Source organism: Gallinula chloropus, assembly GCF_964237585.1.
Source record: "Gallinula chloropus genome assembly, chromosome: 15".
Taxonomy (NCBI): Eukaryota; Metazoa; Chordata; class Aves; order Gruiformes; family Rallidae; genus Gallinula; species Gallinula chloropus.
Genome location: NC_140100.1, coordinates 17,796,462 through 17,809,350, shown reverse-complemented (window position 1 = coordinate 17,809,350; position 12,889 = coordinate 17,796,462). Strand labels below are relative to the sequence as shown.

At 65.4% G+C, this 12,889-nt stretch overlaps 2 protein-coding genes across 5 annotated transcripts in view; both read right to left on the bottom strand.

Moving 5' to 3' along the window:
• Positions 1 to 852: 852 nt before the first annotated feature.
• NUDT16L1 (nudix hydrolase 16 like 1) lies at positions 853 to 3,923 on the bottom strand. Of its 2 annotated transcripts, XM_084271207.1 has the most exons (4): positions 3,682 to 3,923; positions 3,100 to 3,175; positions 2,915 to 3,021; positions 853 to 1,883 (listed from the first exon to the last, which is right to left on the bottom strand). In XM_084271207.1, the coding sequence occupies exons 1-4, from the start codon at positions 3,901 to 3,903 to the stop codon at positions 1,422 to 1,424; spliced, it is 867 nt and encodes a 288-aa protein (XP_084127333.1). In that variant the 5' UTR covers positions 3,904 to 3,923; the 3' UTR covers positions 853 to 1,421. The 2 variants fall into 2 exon arrangements, with proteins under 2 accessions (XP_084127333.1, XP_084127332.1); XM_084271206.1 differs by having other exon boundaries at positions 2,915 to 3,175.
• Positions 3,924 to 4,812: 889 nt separating this feature from the next.
• MGRN1 (mahogunin ring finger 1) overlaps positions 4,813 to 12,889 on the bottom strand; it is a gene marked incomplete at its 5' end in the record, with an annotated part of 57,486 nt that continues 49,409 nt past the window's right edge. The window contains 7 exons of one of the 3 annotated variants that reach the window (XM_084271077.1): positions 4,813 to 5,132; positions 5,712 to 5,756; positions 6,373 to 6,480; positions 7,049 to 7,094; positions 7,511 to 7,634; positions 8,425 to 8,645; positions 11,851 to 11,960. In XM_084271077.1, coding sequence (XP_084127203.1) covers positions 5,716 to 5,756; positions 6,373 to 6,480; positions 7,049 to 7,094; positions 7,511 to 7,634; positions 8,425 to 8,645; positions 11,851 to 11,960 — 650 coding nt within the window. In that variant the 3' untranslated portion in view covers positions 4,813 to 5,132; positions 5,712 to 5,715. The remainder of the gene's footprint in view (positions 5,133 to 5,711; positions 5,757 to 6,372; positions 6,481 to 7,048; positions 7,095 to 7,510; positions 7,635 to 8,424; positions 8,646 to 11,850; positions 11,961 to 12,889) is intronic. The other 2 variants (XM_084271078.1, XM_084271076.1) reach the window with 2 other exon arrangements.

Below are 12,889 nucleotides of genomic sequence, written 5' to 3'. Positions count from 1 at the left end.
GCCCACCTCCCCGGCAGGGACGGCAGGGGCAGGAACCGCTGCTGTCCCTCCTACCTCCAGCCCTGCCCCACGGCCTCCTCCCGGCCTCCTCCTCCCGGCCTCACGCGTGGGGCTCGGTGGGGGACGGTGGGGGTTGGTTTTTTTCGATTACTTCACCCCCTCGCAGGGGCTGTCCCGTGTCCCGTGTCCTGTGCCCCACCCGGCCATCCCACCCCGCGGGTTGCTGAGGAGCTTTGTGCTGCCACCCTCGGCCTCTCCAAAGCCTCCAGCAAAAGTAAAACCTCTTCTTCTCCAAGCCCTTTGTCTGCAGAGGAGCTGGTTCGGCTACACCTGCCCCGAGTGCTGGGCGATGGCACCAGCCGGGAGCTCAGGCAGCTCTGCCCGGGACTCAGCTGGGAGCCCGCAGAGGGGGGCAGGGCCGGGCCGGAGCTGGGGGAGCAGCTCCCGCAGCGCAGAGGCTGCTGGGTGCCTGAAGGGTGTTCCTATGGCTCAGCCAAAAGCCCACCCTCCCCAACCCGCCCCCCCACCCTGAGGCCGTGCGCAGCCTCAAGCGTAGTCGGGCTCCGCTCTGGCTGCCCCAGCCTGGCCCGGGAGCTGCTCGGGCTGCCCCCCAGCCCCTGCCTGGCACCCCCTGTGCCAGAGACCTCTGGGAGTGACCCGGCTGCAAAACCAGGGTTGGTGCTGAGCAGCCCCCCAGCTCCTCACCCCAGCTCCACCCAGCAAGGAGCCCCGAGGCAGAAGGAACTGGCCTGCCCTGCACTACACCCCACCCACCCCCTCACCCTCCCCCCAAAGTGCTGGGTCACCCCAGGCTTTGCGCTGGGGGCCAAGAACGAACCCGACTGCAGAGCGTTCAGCAAAGCCATTTATTCCACTTTCCTGCTCCCACAGATCTCCGAGTAGAAACCCACACGAGCACCCCCCACGCCCCAGAGGGAATTCATGGCCCCGAGGGGTCCCGACCGCACCCCCGCCGGGCAGAGGGGAGCCCTCCCACCCCCCGCTAGCAGAGGCGCTCGGCCAGCAGCCCCGGTGCTCAGCTGCGAGCGCTGCAGACACGGGGCCCCGTGTCCAGCTCCGCACGGGGCTTTTCAAAAATAAGACCTTTTGTTCTTTAAAAAATGAAAAGGGGGAGCTGAGAGCAGCAGCGCGTCCCCGGAACCCAAGCAGAACTCTGAGGCCCTGGCGCCCTCACGTTAAGCACATGAACTCTCTGCAGGGGCTGTGCAGGTGGATCTGGGAAGCTTCGCTAGTTTAATGGCCATAAAAATACATGGCTTTCCCCTGGTTCACACAACCCCAGCCCCTCCTGGCGGGGCGCTGGGATGGCGTGGGCAGGAACTGCAGCCAGCGACGGGTCGGAAAGTCAGAAGAAAGTCTCTAGTCTCACCCACTTTTAATCGAGCACAAAGGCGGCGGCGTCACTCCATTGCCTCAGCCACCGGCTGCACTGCCACGGCACCTACCCCCAGCCCCGCCGGCGGCTCCAGCGCTCCAGCCCCTGGCATAGCCACCAGCTGCTCTGCCACTGCCTGGCTCTCCAGCCCGGCTACCGGCTGCTCCGCTGCCTCGGCCGCTGCCTGTGCAGCCGCCTGGTTCTCTGCTCTCTCTGCCAAATTGTTGCCTGTTTTCGCGGGCTCGGCCAGCTCGTTGGCCTGCTTGGCGGCGGGCAGGCCTGGGGCCTGCTCCAGGGCCGGCTTCTTCGGCTTCTGTGTGGCAGCCACCGCCTCGGCCAGCTTCTCCTCCGGCACCATGTTCAAGATCTTCAGGGCAAAGAGCAGCTGGAATTTGGCGGTTCCGACAAAGGAGTTGCCCAGGAAGTTGGGCAGCCCGCCCATGCGGTCCTTCTGGGTATAGAGGGGGACACGGACCATGCCCATCACCTGCAACAGCACAGAGAGCAGTTCAGCACAGGTCACAGCAACACCGGCCCTCCCTTCACCCGCCCTCCGCTCCCACACCCACCCTGGACCCCACACCCTGCACCCTGCCAGCCCCACAGCCCAGGCCCACCCTGCCCCCGCTGCCAGATCCTGCCCCTCCCTCCCACACAGACCCCTCCCTTGCCCTTGCCCGCCTGCCCTCTCCCGCCTGCACCCAGCCCAGCTGAAACCCCTGTGCTGCCGCTGCCCCTCCCCAGGGTCCCCTGCTCTCTCTCTCTCTCTCTCCCTGCCCTGTCCAGCCCGGCCCTGGTTCCATTCCCCCGCCGGCCCCTTTGGGGGATCCCGCTGTCCCCAGGCTGCTAACGGGGAGCCCCACTTCCCCCTCCGCGCCCTGCCCTGCGTGGGGACACCACGTCTCGCCCATGCGCCCCCCTCAACCACACCACAACCCAGGGCCAACTGCCCCCAGTCACCCAGCTGCCGAAACCCGCCGAGCGCCTAGCTCAGCACGGGGAGACCCTAGCTCTCACGCTCTCCCCCGGGGCATCGGCTGGACCCAGCTACCCGGGAGGAAGGCTGCCTCCCGCGCTGCCTCCGCGCCAGCCGGGGAGAACTCGGGTTACAGCAACACATCACTGCGCCGAGGGTCACGACTCCGGTCCAGGTTACTCAGCCCAGGGCTGGGGGGGAGCTGCTGCTGCTCACCAGCTGCGAGACAGACCTGACCCACGTCCTGAGGCTGAGCAGGTAATTAGGGCTCTTCCCTACGCGGGCGGTCGCCGGGGGAAAAAAGGCCGGAGCTCGAGCTGGCTACGCTCCGGAGCCCGAGACACAACCCCGGCCAACGGCCAGACCTCCTAACGCCGGCGCTACCCGGCAAGTGCGTGGCACTTGCCGCCAGTAGCTCTACATGCGGTGCATTCCCCCGCTGGGCTGCGAGCCAGGGCAGCCCAGCAGACCTAGGAGGGAAGCTGCGTCTTCCCTGGGCCTAACGCTCAGAGCTCTACAGGCCCCCTCCCTGGATGCCCCACCTCCAGCCCGTGGTCTCGGGAATGCACCGCGCTGATCTCGATGGTATGCAGCTCCTCCAGGGTCAGCTGCCTGGCGTAGAAGTGTGCCACCACGCGATGTGGCCCCTCTGTCAGGTGGGAGCACAGATAGTCAGCTTCCGTCAGGCGCACACAGCCCAAACCCAAGCCCAGCACCCGATTCAGACCGTCCTCCAGGGACCAGTAACGGCGATCCACGAACCCCCCGGGAAAGCCCAGTAGTCCGTCAAATCGCATCTGCATCTGCAATAGAGGCGCATGGTGTTAATGGGGCACCGCGGGGCCCCCGGGGAGGGGGGATGGAGGGAAGGAGGGAGGGAGGGGGCACGGGGAGGCGCCGGCGCCCCGCAAGCCCCCTCCAAGGCGCCTCCCGGCCGCTCCGGCGCGGCCCTACCAGATCCAGCGCGTCCGAGAACGTTCAGCGACACCGCCGTGAGAGGCCCGCGGCCGGGGAGCCGAGGCGGAGCCGGCCCGGCCCGCGCGGCCGGGGGTTTCCGGGGGCTGAGCCGCCCCCCCACCCCTCGGCCAAGCCTGACGCTACCGCCCTGCACAGCAACTACCGCACCGCCAGAGCCGCCGCGCCGCCCGCCCGGAGCCCGCCCGGAGCCCGCCCGAAGCCCGCCCGAAGCCCGCCTGCCCCGGAGCCCGCGGCCCGCCCCTGCCCAGCCCGGCCCGAGGGCCCGCCCCGCCCCGCCCCGGCCCCGGCCCCGGCCCCGGCCCCGGGCCCGCTCCCCCCGGCCGCGCCTCACCAGCACGGCGTAGCGCAGCGGGATGCGGCCGAACAGCATGCCCGGGTTGGGCGCGTACAGCATGGCGTGGCACGAGTGGCTCCAGCCCGGGCCCAGCCGCATCGCCTCGTACCGCGTCAGCGGCTTCAGCTCGGGCACCCCCGGCACCCCCAGCGTCGGCAGCGGCGGCAACGCGCCCGCCGGCAGCGCGCCCATCGCCGCCATCGCCCCCATGGCCGCCATCACCTCGCCGCCCGCCCCGGGAGCCCGCTCTGCGCAGGCGCGGTGACGACGCCGACGAAGGGGCGGGACCGGCCGCCTCCAGAGCCAATAGCGCCGCGCCGCGCGCCGCCCAGCCAACGGGCGCCCGACAACCCTCTTCCCCCGCCCTCGGCGGGACGGCCGGCGGCGGCGGGCGGCCAATGGGAGGGCGCGCTGCCGACCGCGTCGCTCGCCATATTAGGCAACAACGGCACGCGGGGACGGCGGGCCCCTGGCCCAATGAGAACAAAGATAGCGGGTGGGCGCGCCGAGGAGCACGCCGGGAAAGAGGCGGGAGAGGGCGGGAGGAGCCGCCGGGCCGCGCGCAGCCCCCCGAGGCCCCGCCCCCTCCCCCGCCCCGCGGCCCCGCCCACCCGCGCCGGCCCCGCCCCCCCACGGGAGCCGAGTCACGTGGCTGCTCCACGGGTTTATTCTTCAAACACAGAGGGGACGGGAGGGGGATGGGGATGGGGACGGGGGGTTCCGGCCCCGGGACCCGCCGCAGCAGCAGAACAAGGCACACGGCGGGGACAGGGAGAGGCGGAGGGGGGGGACAGGGCGTCCCGCCGCGCCCCCCGGGCTCGCCCCACGCCCCTCCCCGGCCCCGCTCCGCCCAGCGCCCCAAGGAGGGGGGACAGGCGGGCGCCGAGCCCCGGGGGCAGGAGGGGAGCCCAGGGCGGGCGCAGCTCTGTGCGGGGCCAGCAAAGGGCTGTGCTCAGTGTGTACAAAATACCCAGCGGCAGTGGCCGTTGGGTGCCCATTGGACCCCAAACCCCACCGCTCCCCCCCCCCAGACGCATCCCCCCACTTAAAAACACGATGCCAGCCCCCTCCCCCCCCACCCACACACCCCCCCAGACCCCCTCGCCCCGGGTAAGGAAGATGCAGGTCTTTAAAACAAACAGGGGCTGTTGGGGAACCCGCGCAGCGCAACACGTCACACGGCAGCACACGGCGTCACTGCGGCGTCACACGGCGTCACGCGACGTCACGCGGCGGCACACGGCGTCACACAGCGTCACTGCGGCACGGGCCCAGCCCGGGGGGGACAGGCGGTGCGTGGGGCCCGGCGGCAGGGGCAGGGTGGTCCCGTCTGGCTCACGAGAGGCTCTGCTCGTCCTCCAAGTGGAGACGCATCTGCTCGAAGAGAAGGGGCTGCGTGGGGCTGCCGGTGCCACGGCCAGGGAGCGTCTTGGTGAAGTCAGATGAGCCTGAGGGAGGAGAATGGGGTTCAGCCCAAATAGTGCCATCCCAGGGGGGGTCAGACTGAGGGCCCCGGTGGAGAGAGCAGCATGGGCCAAGGAGAACATCACCCCCCACATCCTCCCACTCCCTGCACTGGCCACAGGAGACTGGACTGGGACCCAGGAGCTCCATCCCCTCTGCCCCACGCTCAGTAAGGGCCAGGGGTGGGACACGGGCGATCAAGGGGACACACTGACAGCCACCAGCCTGGGGTCACGATGGCTGTGAAGCAGCAGAGCCCTCACCCAGGAGCCCAGCAGGAGCCGGTGGGGAGGGTCAGGATTTCTGCTGCCCTAATGACCTGGGGGGTCCTGGCACGGGGGGATAGTGGAGAACCCTGCGGGCGCAGGGATGCTGGTGCCAGGACTGGGAAGGGAGCTAGGGCACAGCCAGCAGCCCAGGTTGGTTTCCTGCCCCCTCCTTCCCTGGACAGCAGGCAGGGATTGGTCCCATCCATCCCTACTCTTGCGCGGCTGCCAGCTTGCCCAGGAGGCGTCCTGCTGCCCCGCGCAACAGCGATGCGTAACAGGAACGAGAAGACGTACCAGCTTACTCCTCTATACCAATAGAGCAGGAATCAGGACCCAGTGCTGCCCAAGACAGGAGGGAGGAAGGCAGACAGAAAGGGAAGGAGACATTAGAGAGGTGCTCAGAACAGGCTGTGACTCTATGGAAGAGAACAGGCTGCAACAACAACGGCCGGGCACCAGGCCAGCGAAGCGCGGCACCCCCTGGTCTCCCCCCCACCCACCCCCGCCATGACATCGCCCCGGGGGCCCCACACCAGCTGGGTTTCCCAGAAACAGGCACAGAGGGGTTCCCCTCCCTCAGCCAAAAGCAGGAGTGAGGGGTGGGGGCAGGCCCAGGAGGCCACTGTCACACAAACGGGTCATCTAGCGGCTGCAGGCAGCCAGAGAGGAGGAAGGAGGGGAAGGACAGAGACAAAAGGATGAGGGAGGAGGAGAGAGAAGGGGGGGGCAGGTTATCTCTGTTCGCCCCCGTTGCCCACAGCTTGCTCTGCCCACGGGAAGGAAGCAGGAGCCCGCACTGCAGGCAGGTACATCCCTGTCCCACCCCCAGGCCGAGGAGGGGAGGCTGCCCCTGGCCAGGCACACACACAGCCCCCCAGGCACCTCGGTGCCCCACAGCAGAGCCTGAGCGTGTTGGGGTGGCAGGTGCCGCCGGCCCCGCCGGCCCCGCCATTACCTGGCAGGTAGACATCGACCGGCGCGTCGCTCTCGGGCTGCGTCAGGCTCCGGTGCTCGCCGCAGCCGCCGTCCTGCAGCACATCCTCCACAGAGGGGGGGCGGCTACCTGGAACCAGCCAGAGCGCGGCCCCTCAGCCCCCACCCCGCACGCAGAGCGGGGCTCGTGGCCCAGACCTCCCGCTGGGGCAGCTCCCCCAGCCCACAGCGGCTCTGGCAGGGCTGCTCAGACTGAGGTGATGGTGCCAAGGGGCCACCTCTTCACACAGGAGCTCATGCCCCAAAATGCACCCAGAAGCCCCTTCCCACCCCTCTCATGCCCTCTGGACCCTGACTGAGCACCACAGACCCATCCCAAAGCCACGGAGCGTGTGCTGCATGCCCAGCACCACCCCCCTCAGCTGTGTGAGGCCACAGCCCAGGGCGCACACGGCTCCCCCCACGCAGGGCTCACGCCGGGGGATGCGCCTGGCAAAGGAACCGGAGAGGTTTGCTGACTGCGCTCCCTGGCTGCCCAGGAGAGACCCCGGCACTGCCCTGTGCTGGAGCCCAGCAGCTCCGAGATGGACTGCAGGGGCTGAGCTGAATGTCCATTTCCCAGCTGTCCCCTTCCCACCAGCGCAGAGCTGGACAGCCAGACGAGGCCTGGCCACCCCGGGGGCTGAGCACACACCTACCCTGCTGCAGGGACGAGGCCTCCTCGAGATCTTCCCCCGCCACGCTCTGTAAAGGAACAGGACGGGTTAGTGCTGGGGCTGGAGGCCTCTGCTGCGCCCTCTCCTGCTTTGTGCAGAGCTGGGCCAGGGACTTGTTTCGGAGCTGCTGGGGTTTACAGGTGGCAGCGGTGGGTGGGAGAAGCCAGCACAGCTTCCAGGCCTGCCCAAACGCCTCTGAGCTCGGCTGCAGCCACCTCCAACCCACCAGCTCCCAGAGGCGTGTCAGGGGCACAGGGAGCGGCTGTGTCCTTTCCCATGGAGCTCTAACAGGTACACGAAGGCTCTGCCAACAAGCTCATCGTTACCCAGCCCCTGAGGAAGCCATGGCCCTTCACGAGGCACCTCCTGTGTCCCCAGAAGCAGCACCCCCCTCCCCCCAGAGCAGCTCTGGCCTGGAGCAGCTCCCCAGCAGAGCCCACTCACTTCTGGAAAGCTGGTGTCTCTCAGGACCAGCTCAGCCCCGCTCAGCGCCGGCTGCGAGTCGGAGTCCTCAGAGAGCTTCTCTTCATCCTCCTCGTGGATGGGGGATGAGGGGGAGCGCAGTGTGCTGTGGTGAGAGACACTGGATTTGCAAGGAGCCCCGCGGGTTGGGGGGCAGCAGTTCAGGCTGGGACCTCCCCCGGCCTGTCCCTCCACCAGCAGTCCCAGCCCACACGCAGCAGCACACACCTAGTGAGCTAAATTCACCAGGGTGAGAGCGAGACCAGCGCCGTGTCTGGGGCAGAGCAAGAGGCCCAGGTCCCAGGCTGCTCCTCACACCCTCAGGGGCTTCCCTGCCTGTGGGAATTGGGGATGAAGCAGAGTGAGGAGTGATGGGAACAAGCCAAGTCTGATCCCAGCTCTGTGAGGGACACAGGAGTACCCACAGTGGGCTGCTCGCTCCACGGCACCCACACCCCCCCAACAGAGTAGGGCTGGGACAAAGGATCTCACTGAGCATTTCCTGCTCAGAAATCCAGGTCACTGCTCTCCCCATCTGTTGTTCCTGGGGAGCTCCACCAAAGCTGAAGCCCAGCAAGGTTTGGATGTGAAATGCAAACTGAGGGAGTGAGAGCACTGGAAAGGAGCCGTTTCCATCCCAAGCCCGGGTGAAATGCTGTTTGAAATCCTCCAGCTTTGGGTGACAAAGCCAGCCCTTGGGACAGAAGCTGGGCACCTTGAGCTGAACGCCTGGGCAGCGCCCCATTTCTCTCACTGCCACGAGAACCTACTGGCCTCCTAAAACTGGGAGCGAGCTGGTCCGGGTGGGACCGGCAGGAGCCCCGTCCTGCCTGCCAGCAGGAGTGTGGCCGCAGCCCCCGGGACTGGCAGGACCGGCCCCTCGGTCCCCTGCTGACCTATCGGGAGACTTGCTCCGCTTGCCCTTCTGGCTGCTCTCCACAGCTCTGTCCATCCCGGCCAGGGGGCGGCTGGGCGGGGGCATCCCATCCCCCCCGCCCGAGTAGCTGATCTCATCATACAGAGGAGCCGAGGGGATGGAGGGGGAAACGGAGCGGAGCCCGTTCAGCGCTTCCAGCAGGGAGATGGGCTCGTAGCCCGGCGGGATGTTGTCAGAGCTCTGTGGGGGTGAGAGAGAGAGAGAGAGAGAGAGAGAGGCACGTTAGGAAACCCTCCCCCTGGAAAGGGGATGTCTGGCTGTAGCCCAGCCCTGCATGTCCCCCACACTGTGCTCCCAGACAGCCCAGCCCCACAGCCACCTCTCCAGAGAGCCTCAGCCTTCCCCCAGCAACATCCACACGTTCCCCTTTGGGCTGCGACTCTGCTGATGCTCCAGGCAAATTTCTGGAGCAATGTGGAAGGGACTGGGCACCTCAGCCAGCTGGAACATGCCTGGGCAGCCCCTCTGCCAGGAGCCAGACAAGGAGCAGGAGGAGGACACAGGCTCCCAACAAAGCTGCAGTAAAATCCATTCGGATTTTCTCTCCTAAAAGTTCCTTCACCAGTTCAGAGGATGTCCCAGCTCAACGAGCTCCCTGCTTGTGCTTCCAGCCTTGGGGCACACGGCAGTCTCACAGCACCATGGTGCAGAGTGGAGGGAGAGGAGCAGGGGGTGCACCAGCTGACTGTCAGTCCACGGAGCCTACAGCACTGCCACCTCTCCCACAGCACTGCCACCTCTCCCACAGCACTGTGACCTCTCCCACAGCACTGTGACCCCTCCCTCAGCACTGCCATCTCTCCCGTGGGCTCAGCCTGGTCCCACTGGCTCTGCGCAGCCGCCTCTGCCAGCAGGAGAGGGATGACAGAGAGGGCAAACCCGCTCCAGTTCCCATCCCCTCTGGAATTCACTGAGTTGCCAGTCCAAGGGACCCTTAAAAGCCATTAAACTAAGGCCAGATTAACTCCAAGAAGCCTCATGATCATCCTGTGGACCCCAGAGATCAATGGGGTTTCTGCTGCAGCCCAGCAGGTCACAGGCAGCTCAACCCTGCCCCCTGTGAGCAAAGAGGAGAGGCCACAGGCTCCACTCAAGGTGATGTGTTGCCATGACCTCCTGTAGCTTCCCCATGCCCAACCTGCAATCCCAGCTCCAGCCCAGCCTGCCCAGCAGCCTCTCCTCCCCAGCCAGCCATTAATTTGGGGTGAGTTAATTGCTGAGCTGACTCTCTTGTGGTCCCAAGAGGGAGCTAGAGCTGATGGGGAGGAAAGGAGAGGCACAGGGGCCAAGTATCAACCCACATCCCCAAGTATCACCCTGTGATGACTATGGGCTTGTGCTGGAGACCACAGCTGGTGGGGCAAGGTCACTGAGTCAGATGGAGGAGGGATCTGGTCACGGTTGCTGCCAGCTGTAGTCACGGGGCCAAAAGCCATCTCCACAAAAGCACCTCCTCTCCAGACAGCAGCTGGGAGGTGCTGTTTCCCTGACAGAAACCTCAGCTGGAGTTGGGAATGTTTTCTCCTGGCTGCAGAGCAAAGGCAGAGGGTTTCAGAGGTGGGTTTCTCAGCTGGGTTCTCTGTGGTGAACACTCAGGTTCTGCAGCACAGCTCAGGGACTGGAGGAGGATTTCTCAGCTGATGCTCACAACACCCTCCCTGCAAGTTACCACCCACCCTCTCACACAGCCCTCACAGACCCTGTTCTCTTGGGACACCAACCACCACACCCTGAGCCCACCGCCCCACAGCAGCGCTGCCACGGCTGCAGGGGGCTTGCAGAGAGCCAGGGACATGCCAGGCTTGCCAGAGGAGACCTGGAGGAGACCTGACAAGCACAGCATGCTGCACTCCTCATGGGGCTGAGCATCCCAGCTGGTTTGCACAAAGGGGAGCTGTGGGCTGCTGATACCAACGGGAGCTGTAGCTGCATTGGACAAACAGCCCCTTCCTGGCCTGCTGGCCCCCCACACCCTGCTCCCCCCCCGGCCCCTGGGTCCCTCACAACTGCCACTCCTGCTGTCCAGTTACACTCTCACACCAGCTCAGAGGGTCCCCAACAGACTCAAGCTCCATGCTCCCCGTTTCTGTAGACAGACTGTCCCAGGGCGGGCGCTGAGCTCTGCGCCCGCGCACCGGCGCGGGAACCACAGCAAGATGTGCCCATGCCAAAGCACCAAGGGGGTGAGACGAGTGGAGGGAAGCTTTTGGGTGAGCCAAGGGGACAGCAGTTTGCCTGCAGTCCAAAGCTACAAAATCCACCTTGACCAGGAGCTCTCAGCCAGCCAGGCCCAGCCAAGCCCAAGGCCTGGGGACAGCCCCGAGCCGCAGCCTCAGCCTCCCGTGGCAAGCTGCCCCCATCCTGTGACCTGGGGATGTCAGTGAGGGGCACGAGCATCCCACTGCTGAGGTGGAGGCAGCACGTGGGGCCCCACAGCCCGTGCAGGGGCACACAGCAGAGCTGGTGTGAGCAAAGCCTTCCCGCGGGTGACACGGCCACGCGCTGGTGACCCCGCTGCGCGGCAGCACGTACAGCCCAGTCCACTTACTCTTTCCCTTCTAGGTTTCCTGCTGGGCAGGGAGACAGTGCTCACTTTAAGGGGTTTAAAGGGACACTGTCAAGAGAAAACCATGTTTTAAGGAAGTTGTTTCTTGAGGTTAGTGACACACAGAGACACACAGCACGTCCTCAACTCGCTCCAGGTGCCAGCACCTGCTCCCTATACACATGATGCTTTGTTGCTTCACATCCACCCTCAGGGTTTCTCTCCTGTGATGTTCCTAAGCCCCTGCTGAAGGCTGCAGGGCCACAACACTGCACAGGACAGATCCAGGCTGTGTCTGTGACTCCGTTCCCCTGAAAGGCTGTAGGATGATCTCGCCCTGACCTCACCTGTCTCACCAGGCCCTCACCTCGTCGGGGACTGGAAACCTGTCCTGAGGCCAGCAGCACCCCACCTTCCATCCCAGGCTCCCTCAGCCACCAACTGAGACCCTGATCACTCAGGGAGCCTGGCACAAAGAGGCCTTTCTGCTACCAAGCTGGGAACCCCAATGCCATGGGGGCATCAGAGCGTGCCACCACCCAGATGTGGGTGCAAGTCAAACCCTGGTGCCCCCTCCCACTTTACCAGCTCCCACTCAGACATGCCCTGAGCCTGCTGGGACAGGCCCTGAGGCTTCTGTGGATCTGTCCCCTCCAAAAGACAGGAGGGCACTGGATAAACCCAGTCATACTACAAAATGACAAGAGGAGAGGTCCTGGCTCTCAAGCAGGACACAAGGAGAGGCTGCACTGCCCAGGGATGCTGGCTGTCAGGCCGAGCAACTCATGCATGTGCAAGCTACCCAGCCAGGCTTTGCAGGTGGGGCTGTAAGGTACTTACAGAGTGCTCATCATGGTCCACACTCTGTGCTAACACAGGGCTGAACGACACAGGCGACAGAGCTCCCGGCTTCTTCCTCACAGCCCGGATCTGCAGCAGGGCCCGGAAGGCTAGGAGAGAACAGCAGGCAGGTGATGGGGCCGTGCCAGAGCTCCCTGGCTCACCACAGACACACCATGGGCATGGGAGAGCTCCCTGTGTGCCTGGGGAGCAGGGCCATGCAGCACACCACAGCCAAGCACTGTGGGCTGGCTTCTTAGTTGGTCGTTCTGCAGCGGGGAGAGATCTGCTGGCCAGAGAGCCACGCGGTGTCCGCGCCCCACGCAGGGACCAGGCACGCACAGGGGTGGCTTCAGGCCTGGCACTACCCAGCACAGGAAGGAAAACATCAGCCTCAGGCAGCCAGTGCCACAGGAGAGGGGGACACCTCGTGTGACACCACTCTGGGGTCCCTCAGACCAAGTGCCACCCCTGGGCTGCCCCTGCCAGGCGCTACAGCAGCGAGAGGCTCTGGAAGCCCTGCGAGCGCAGCCGGACGGTTAGCGGCTGCACCCCTGTCCCCACCACAGCTCTGACCTCTGCTCCCTGCCCACTGCCCCATTCTCTATCTACAGCTCCTTGCTACTGTTAGTTCCTGGGAGCCAGGGGCAGGTAGGAACCAGCCATCTGTTCCCAGGCAGCTGTAGGAAAAGCCAATGCATTTCTTGTTGCACCCAGCCGCCTGCCAAGATCAGCCCAGAGCCAGAGGTGCAAATCTGTCCTTGCTGCCCCTGCACTCCACAGAAACTGAGTCCCAAGGAGTTTTGGGGGAGTTTGCAAACAAATACACCTCACTCTGCTGCAGCAGGCTGAGAGGAGAATGCTATTGCTGCCTTGGAAGCTGTGGTACTGATAGTCAAAGCTGCCTGGCGCTCCCACTGATAGCATCCTGCTTTTGGTTACTGTGTCTTTGCCAAGTTTGAGCCATTCACACTTAATTTCTCAGGCCAAACATCTGTCTCAGGCTCTTTTTCCTTGGCCTGAGAAGCATCAATTAGAA